This window comes from Semicossyphus pulcher, unplaced genomic scaffold (assembly GCF_022749685.1).
Source record: "Semicossyphus pulcher isolate SPU_LCO1_2020_fin unplaced genomic scaffold, fSemPul1.0.p SCAF_15, whole genome shotgun sequence".
Lineage (NCBI taxonomy): Eukaryota > Metazoa > Chordata > Actinopteri > Labriformes > Labridae > Semicossyphus > Semicossyphus pulcher.
The window spans coordinates 9,533,641-9,542,934 of NW_027211659.1; the positions used below are offsets into that span (position 1 = coordinate 9,533,641).

General features: G+C 40.3%; 2 protein-coding genes across 2 annotated transcripts; one reads left to right on the forward strand and one right to left on the reverse strand.

Moving 5' to 3' along the window:
* Positions 1-361: 361 nt before the first annotated feature.
* Positions 362-4,417, forward strand: ube2al (ubiquitin conjugating enzyme E2 A, like). Its single transcript, XM_069663641.1, has 6 exons — positions 362-536; positions 1,937-2,017; positions 2,139-2,164; positions 2,464-2,553; positions 2,633-2,721; positions 3,604-4,417. Exons 1-6 carry the CDS (start codon positions 493-495, stop codon positions 3,730-3,732), a joined length of 459 nt encoding a protein of 152 aa, XP_069519742.1. The 5' UTR covers positions 362-492; the 3' UTR covers positions 3,733-4,417.
* Positions 4,418-5,625: 1,208 nt separating this feature from the next.
* ing1 (inhibitor of growth family, member 1) lies at positions 5,626-8,307 on the reverse strand. Its single transcript, XM_069663346.1, has 4 exons — positions 8,267-8,307; positions 7,579-7,758; positions 7,057-7,205; positions 5,626-6,548 (listed from the first exon to the last, which is right to left on the reverse strand). The coding sequence occupies exons 1-4, from the start codon at positions 8,271-8,273 to the stop codon at positions 5,913-5,915; spliced, it is 972 nt and encodes a 323-aa protein (XP_069519447.1). The 5' UTR covers positions 8,274-8,307; the 3' UTR covers positions 5,626-5,912.
* Positions 8,308-9,294: the final 987 nt, after the last annotated feature.

Here is a 9,294-nt window from a genome sequence, read left to right on the forward strand (position 1 = left end):
GTTTCAGTGGTGTACAACAGTCACCTGTCACCAGAACCGACCTTCATGTGCAATGCACAAACACTACGTCACTGTGGCCGCGCCCCCTGACGGACGACGCTCTCAATGAGAATGGGGGAGAGAAACAAGTTTTGATAAGTAAAACAACGTTTTAGGGGATATTTCTCGGTAATTAATAGCATAATTTATTTTTTAAAAACATGTTTAGTCAACCTCTCAGAATTCCAGTAATGATTTTTGGTGTCAGAAAATTATGTTTAACTTGGCATTACGAATTCCCCCCTGCTCTGTCCTTGCTGTGGTATCGCCCTGTAAACCTAGCTGGGCTAACCAGAGAGTCAGGATTATCGAGAGAGCGACGGGAGGCGTAGGGCGACCGTGACCAGAGTAACTGTGAAGTGTCAAATATCCATTTAATTCGACATAACATTTTTATAAAATAAACCCCCGTCAACGCATCAGTGTTTTAATACGTGTTCCACAAGTTAAGCCATGTCAACCCCGGCTAGAAGAAGACTTATGAGAGATTTTAAACGGTGAGTTGATGCTCAAAAATTATGTCGATGCCGATACTATGATTTGTCAAAAACAGCTAACATTAGCATAGCTTTCGTCAGCCGGGCACAGCTTACCAGTTTTTTAAATTGTAACTGTCAACCCGTTGATTTACGAGTCTCCTCAGTTAAAATCAAACGTACAATAATGTGGTGGTCGTCTCTTGTTTGTCTCAACCTGTAACATTTCACTGAAATATCGACGATTATGTAGAACAGCTAACCGGTAGCTAGAAGCTAACAGTGCTAGCTGAGACATGCTAATGTGTTAGTCGACTTGGATTACTGTCACAGTTTACGGCTGTTTTCTAACTCTTTATAAGTATTTGGAATTTAAATGTCCTTGGCAAGTGGCCGGTTGGACATTTTATCCTTCGGCAAAACACATTATTGCTGTGTATCTAGCGTAAGTCGTCTGTGAATTTATGCCTGTCGTTTCTGTTACATTTAATACAGTATCAGGCAGGTTACGCTGCTTGCTAACGTTGGCTTACAATGGCTATGTTAAAACATAAGGTTTTTGCGAAAGTGAACTAGTGATTTATAGTTTGTTTGTATCCTGATAGTTTTGGTTAATACATTGTGTTGAACGCGATAAAATCATTAAGCTTTAGCGGAAGCCACAATGTGTGTTCTGAATTTTCTAGAATCAAACTGTAGTTCTCATTGTTTAAGTGAAACGTGTCTTCTTTCAACTCGAAACAAGCTGTCTGCCTATATGAGCAGTTAATACCATCCACATCTCAATTCATACAGGCCTCGCTATTTCAGCGTCCTCAAATATGTTTTCATCTCATTGTAAATTTCATCAACCTTAGATCTCTTGTTTGAGTATCAGACTTTAGTACTTAAAACTCTGATGCACCTTTGTGACGTTGACCGGCAGGTATTTGGACAGTTTCCAGGTATTGGGAGTGGTTTGTTGAGTGCAGCTGTAGACAGGGCATGTGGTTTACCGGCATTGTGGGAATGTGGAAAACTATTTGAATTGTGTTCATTATTGTCGTTAATTGTAGTTTCTGCAATACACGTCAAAACTTAAATTATCCCCATAAATTCAAAATTAGCTAGGACTTTAAAGTGGCCACAATGTTAGGGTCTCTGTAGTCGCCACGTTGCTAGTAAGTTATAATGTAAATGTTTATCTCTGCTGATTAAACTTTAAGATGTGCCATGGTTGTTTAAAATAAATTACAGTGACCAATATGTGCATGATTCTTGGCACGGACATTTTTTAATGTCGCAATTGAGTCTGGTTACTCTATCCGGTGGTCCAGTCTATTTGCCAGCAGCCACTTTGGCAGGTAGTTTCAAATTTTATGTAGAGAGACGCCGTTGAGTGTAGAGGTTCTGCTATAACTCTCTTTTCCTTTTTTTTGAAGGCTACAAGAAGACCCTCCAGCTGGTGTCAGTGGTGCCCCGTCGGAAAACAACATCATGGTGTGGAATGCAGTCATATTTGGGTAAGACTCGAAGCTCGGCTGTATTGCAAATGGACAGATTTTTTCCAACTACATATGCTGTATATTTGTGCATGAAGGGCAAAATTAATGACAAAAGATCTTTTTTTCTCTAACGTTACAGCCCTGAAGGAACTCCTTTTGAGGATGGTAAGTATTTTACTGTGTTCGTGATTTATTATTTTATGCAGTATGGCATATTGTCACTATATTGCATGGACAACATAGTAACTTACACACTTTTAAACCCCCTATTTGCAATATGTTTACATGGATATGGGTCATTTGTTGTTCTGTTGTAGATTTAAAGTGATCACTCTCATTTAAAAAGCAACAGTTAAACTCAAATAATATACCTGTGATATACTTTCACCAGCAACCACTCAGCACTCCGTCAAGTTAAATTGCTCATAAATATTTTGTTTGTGTGTCTCTTGTCTTTGTCTCAGGTACATTTAAACTCATTGTAGAGTTTACAGAAGAATACCCCAACAAACCCCCCACAGTACGATTTGTGTCAAAGATGTTTCATCCAAATGGTAAGGAACCTGTCCTCTCTCCTGGCACATTATAATGTTGATATTTGTGGGTAGTGTTTAATTGTGTTTTTAATTACAGTCTATGCAGATGGAAGTATATGTTTGGACATCCTACAGAACCGTTGGAGTCCCACTTATGATGTGTCCTCTATTCTTACATCTATCCAGGTAAGAAATGTTGAACAACACAATATTTGTTACGAATGCATGAGCACCTCATAGTAAACGTATCAATTCACTGTGATATAAAACAGAGCTGTAACCACCACATATTCTTTGTTCCGACAAAATAAAAGCTTGTCCACAAGTTGCTATTGATTTAAGAAACATTTAAAATTGTGCAAAATAAGTCTTTTACTTTGGAAAATAAGAGGTTTAAAATGAAAAATATTTCCTAAACCTAAGATCAGGCATCTGTTTGTAAATACAGGGATATTTTCTATATGATGTTAAGGGGCACGGCTGTGTGTACCGGTTGTCTGTAGGATCCATTTATGTCAATCAATCATTATTTATATCGAGCAAATCATAACAAAGGTTATCTCAGGACAGTTAACAAATAGAGCAGGTCCAGACTGTACTCTTTATAGTATTATTTAAAAAGAGACCTTGAAAACCCTTGAGCAGAACCAGAGTCATGGGTGAACAGCCGTCTGCCAAGACCGGATGGGCTGAGAATGTGGGATAGAGGGAGAGGCAGAAAGAGAGAGATGGATGGAGACAAACAACCAGACAGAGAGACAAACGCATAGAAAAGACTTAATCACTCCAAGTAGAGCTTTGGTTGTATTCCCAGAGCCCATGTAGTGTCTTTTTTTGTCAGACCAACAGTTCTCCAAAGATCTTTACTTCTAATCAAAGAATACTATGTAAATCAGAAAAAACGCATTTGAAAAGCTGGTTCCAGGCTCAAAAAAATGTATCGGGTACCAAAACCGATGCAGATTAGTGCTCTGTTGATTGACTAAAAAGATGAAAAGGTTTACTCTGTTTGTTCTGTTTATTTGCCACTAAAACTTCTCATGTTGAGTGTTCTTCTTTCTCTTCCAGTCCCTGCTTGATGAGCCAAACCCCAACAGTCCCGCCAACAGCCAGGCAGCTCAGCTGTACCAGGAGAACAAGCGGGAGTACGAGAAGCGCGTGTCTGCCATCGTAGAACAAAGCTGGAGAGACAGTTGACCTGACAATCCTGATAGCTGCTCTCTCCATTGTTAAGCTGTGTGTGCTGCAAGTTTTAGTGGAGTACCTCTTAATTTTTGGGCCCCCCCCACCTTTTTGATTTTAAGCTTTTATGCACTTTACCTCCAACTTCCCTTGAAAGAATTGTTTTTTCTTTTTGCCCGTCAAGAGGGATTTATTTTTTCTATTCTACCCCCCGTTTCCATTTCAGGGGAAATGTGCTGAATCTTGCCTTGTTGTTTTGTCAGTATGGACTTGTGGGCCATTACCCAAAAATTCTGGTGTGTTCTAACTTGCTGTAGTAACTCCCCATGACTAATTATGTGAAATGTCTTGGAGGGTGTATCGATTAAGTCATGGGTCCTCTTCTGTTGTGCTCCTGATCCTCTCTGTCAGTCTGTTCTCACAAAGCAGTTTGTCTCGGCTCGTCATCATCCCACCTTTCCTGTGGAGAACGAGCAGCCCGAGCATCACGGACTACGACTAAATCAGACATCTTTACACCGTGTCTTTTGCTGTGTTGTGAACTCTGTTACATGCATGACAGAAAGAGTGTATTCACGTTCCTGTTCAGTACTCATGTATATAAGAAAACCTGCAACTGAATTTATGTACAGATTTTGCACTGGTTGTCTCCCATGTCATTTTTTTCAGCACTTGTAAATAAAAAAAAAAGGCAAAGTCATCCTTACGTGAGTAGTTTCTTTGTTGTGACTGTATGTACAATGCTAGTTGACCTAAAACATGTTCTTGCATTGACAGGAGGTAAAGACACATCAAAAATCCTACTGAGGCACTGCCCATGAGGTAAACTATGTTTTATTATAGAAATGTAACTATCTTTCACTAAACATGGCACTGTAGAACAAGGGAGTTAAATCCTTGTACCAACGTGAAATGCTGAAAAACAGGCTAGAAATGCCTCTTATGAAGTAATTAGAATATTTTGCTAGAGTGACAAAATTTGACATGTTTAAGGTTGAAATGTCAGAAGTTTTTCTTAAACTGAATGAACATTGTCTGCTCAGTGTGAAATGTATTAATTCATATATATTGTGCCTGTATAGATTATGATATGGTCACATTTTTAACTACTCACAGGCCCACATTTACTTCAATACTCTCATTTCACTGCAATTGTTCCTGTTTTCCTTACTGGCCACAAACGCATCCCCTCCTAAATTTCAATATCAATGTGATGTGATTGGGACAGTCTTTATTCTGTGTAATGATCCCTTATGAAGTTGTTAGACTTCAGTCTGTCTGTGAAGGCTCTCAGTCATCCGGGTCGACTTCAGTCTGAGCTATTCAAGCTAAAGTATCTTCTAAAGTTAAAGTCTTTTTAGTAAAAACTTAACTCATTGTGTAGTTTTCCCTCTGCGGAGTCTATAGAAGCAAAATTTGTCGAGATTTTTATCCTAAAAAGACAGTTTGGAAAATACTTACTTGAATGATGTAACTTGCGCTACTGGAGCCTCATATTAGCTTTTGCTCAACTTCAGCAGTCATACCACAGAACATGGACTTTGCGATGAGCTCATCATGGTCTGTATTGACCAAGGGATCAATGTACCTCAGGCCATTTGAGTAATGAGTGTGAACTTAACCTTAAAACCTACATTTACTGATTTTTTTTGACACTTGGACCCAGAAGAACTAGGTTGCGAACACTGACATATGACCTTTCCACTAGATATGGTGATTTACACACACTCCGCAGCAAGAATGACATTTGCTTGGAGTTGTTTCTTGCTTGCTCCAGTATTCACTTTCCTTTTAGCTGTTTTATTCTCTACCAACATGTTCAGATTGTGGTGATTTTTCACTTAACCGTTCGTGAAGTCAATGATTAAATGTCTTTTTTTGGAAATGTTTTATTTATTAATTGAGCACATAGAACGGAGTTGTGTGTTGTTGCATGCATGATGAAAACAAAGGGGATCTAAGTGCAGGACAGCTGGTTACATGCAGGTCGTCTTGTATGGTGTCTGATGTTTACAAATAATCCACACCAGGAGGGAGCGATGTTGTTTCTCAGCTATGCAGCAGTTACAAAAATAACTATTTACAAAATCCCTCTCATTAATTAAATGTGTTTTTAAACAGGGTTTGACAGTAAATGGAAACAAAGACAAAGTTACATTTTAGGCAATAGTGTCCATGAGACCACACAGAGCGAGCTACCTGTTGTACGCCCGCTCCTTCTTGGCCCTCTCTAAGGCCTTGTCCATGGTCTTCTCGTTCTCACCCCTACACTTGGGGCAGTACCACTTGCCCTTTGGCTTATGATGGAGCCCGACACAGGAGAAATGAAACCACTCGATGGGACATTCATCATTATCGCAGCCGATCATCTCTCCGTACGACACCTGCTCACAGAGGCAGTACGTCGGCTCGTCCGGATCGATAGGCAGATCTGGGGGTGACACCTCCCTCTCAGACTTCCCTTTTGACCTTTTCTTCTTCTTCGACGATGTCTTGGCCCTCTTTTCCCGCGACGCCCCCACTCCCACATCCTCGGCGTGCTCGAGACCCCCGTAACTTTCCCGATTTTCTCCATTCTTCTGCCGTCTTGAGCGTTTCCCCCCAGCTTTGTCTCCGCCACCTGAGCCTGGGGTGACCTCCTCGCGCTTCTTGTCATGGTGGCCAGTTTTGCCCGGAGTGACTGTGGCTGCTGCTGTTGATGACATCGTGGATGCTGCAGTAGTTGTCATGGATGTTGTTGTGGGAACGTGGCTTTCTGGGACTTCTTGAGAGGAGAGGAGGAGTTCTGAATGCCAGTCGATTTGTCGTGTTCGGTTCTCAACCAACTCCACCTGAAACAAAGAGCGTTAATATGTTTACTGTAATGCTCAGCCTGATTTTGTCTGAAGCACAGAAGTAACATGTAACATTGTAACATCCACAATGAAGACTTAAGCTTGTCTGGTTTGGACATTAAAAATGGTAAGCTGGAGTATGGCCTTCTTTTTCTATTAACATAATGCTGCATCATCTTTCAGTCGTGTCATACCACATCCATGTCAAACGGGAAGGTTAAATGTGGTGTTGTGTATCTGCTAGCCCTCCAGTGTGGAACTATAATAAGAGGATTCAGTGTTTACTGCTGGTGTCCTGAAAATGTTCCAAGAGGATTTTCCTGGGACTGATTCCAGTTAAATGAAAATGTCTGTGAAATGGAAAACGTATTACACCCGAATACAGAAAGACCTTTCAGCAGATCTATAAACTTCCTGCATACAAATGTTCCAGGAAAGCATTTCTCTATACAGTGAAACCAGGAAGTCTGGCAGTGAGGGAGGGTGCAGGGTGTTCTTTACGTACCATTTGACCAGCAATCTGGATCTTCTCATCTCCGAGCTCCTGACTGCGAATCAGCGCCCTCTGAATGGATAACTGAAGCTTTCGCCTCTGAAATGCATCAGATTCCCGGCGATAACGTTCATAACAATCGTCCAGCTCCTTCAGAACGTCTGCCAAAGGAGAAGGAATCAAGGAAAAAAATCAGAGGAGGATGAGAACGATGTAATTCATGCTTATTACTTGTCATAATAGTTCTGTATATTATGTAGTTTGAAGCTTTGACGATTGAGACTTGACCAGTTGAGAGCCACAGCTCTAGAATGCCTTTGCAAAACGTGCCAAGTGTACCAAATAAACACTGCATGTATGTTAGTTACATTAATACGTAATTATTACTAATAGCTAATACCATAGTACTTCTGACTTTCAAAACAGCTCAATGTATATTCATGTTTACAATGTTTTACTTGCTGAACTAAGGTATTTGTAGAGTTCATCTGTTGTGTATGTTATATGTGATTTTGTCAATCTAGTTTTCTTTACCTTGATACTTTGCATCGATTTCCTTCATGAGGGACACGCTCCTCTGCAAATCAAAAGGCAGTGACTCCACCAGGTCCAAATACTCCTCAACATAATTCACAACAACGTGGCCTGGGTCGCCATTGGTCGGGTTCAACATTGTGGGTCCGTCTTTGCACCGGGATATTCTGGCATCAGCACCTGTTAACAGTAAATCATCGTGTTAAATGTATGTTGTTGCTGTAAACCTTCAAGTTACTTCTCTTGTAGCATTAATGCTGAAGTTATCAGGAATATGTGTTATCCTGAAAACTACTCCCTTGATTGCATCGGACTATTAACGTGTGTTTATCCAGTTACTTGTGTGTCTTGTATTGCGGTATACAATTGACTGAAATCAAAAAGTGGGAAGGAGCAACTGATCTGGAGTCAGCCATCCTGAAAACTGCTACGTGTACTTTTAATCTGCCAACAGAGATCTAACTAGACTGATACAGAAGAAAAACAACTCAGCGAAGGCAAAATATGATTAAATGACGATAACATGGCTTTGATGGATAACAAAGTATTTGAAGGTGTTGTTAAGTATTGACTGTACTGCAAGATAACAAAGCTAGCTAAACAGGAGTAAGCTAGCTACATTTCCCCGTAAACTATAACGTCAACGCTTGTAAACATTGCTCGGGATGTGGATAAGGGATGAACCCACATGTCATTTTAGAATCGACCTCTAACTTGTTCACAGTTGATGTCGATCCTTTCACATCAGTTGAGTTTAAGGGTCTAACTTCAATGTTAGACATGATAACAGCGAATACGTTAGCGCTAACGTTCTGAGCTCGCGAGTTTACGTTGACGTCAAGTAACGTAAACCAACGGTCTCCTCTTTGCAAGTTTGAGATTTGCTAACTGTTGTTCTGAGCAATAATGTTACACAATTAAATGTGATTTTACCAAAGACATAAACTATCTTGAACAGCTGGCTGAGAAAGCTGGAGGTTCAAGCAAGCGATGTCCTAATGTGACAAACACATAGATTAGCGAATCCAACTCGTAGACAAACAACCACTTCATCCACCAACAACGTAATCAGAACATTTAATTCAAAAGGGTTGCGTTATACCGACAAATTAATTCAACTCGAATGTTTAAACACATTTAAAGCAATTATTTTGACACCATAAGCGGAGCAAGGGTAGCAATTATGCTTCAATATAACTGCTAGCCCAGTTAGCTTCTTTTAGCTTTACACGTATAACGTCACTGAACGTGCCGCGACATTCATCACCGCTAAAACCAACACTCAACCAAACTTCACTCAACATATTAAGTTCGTACCAAGGCTGCCTGCAGACGACCTTACCTGTGTGTATAGTGGGAGGTTTTTCTGTCGCCAACGTTGAAACTCTGATTCTGCCTTTGCTCTCGTGGCTAACGCTAGGTCGTGTGTTGAGTTGACGACCGTAGCATTGTATGGCAGGTGATACGTGCCATTATTCGCCTCACATTTGACATAATTTTCATTACAACAGTAACACGTTTTTAGTTGTATTTGTCAATATGGCACACTTTGGTGTATGAGTTGATTACATAAACATGCCGCTTTTAACTCCAAAAATGTGCAGCTACTTTGAACGCATAGTTAGGTACAATAAAAGTCGCTTTTGCTGCCGTAAACTGTATGGCAGGCTGATAATGCCACTAATAATTTAAAAAGACATAATTTTCCTGAAAAAT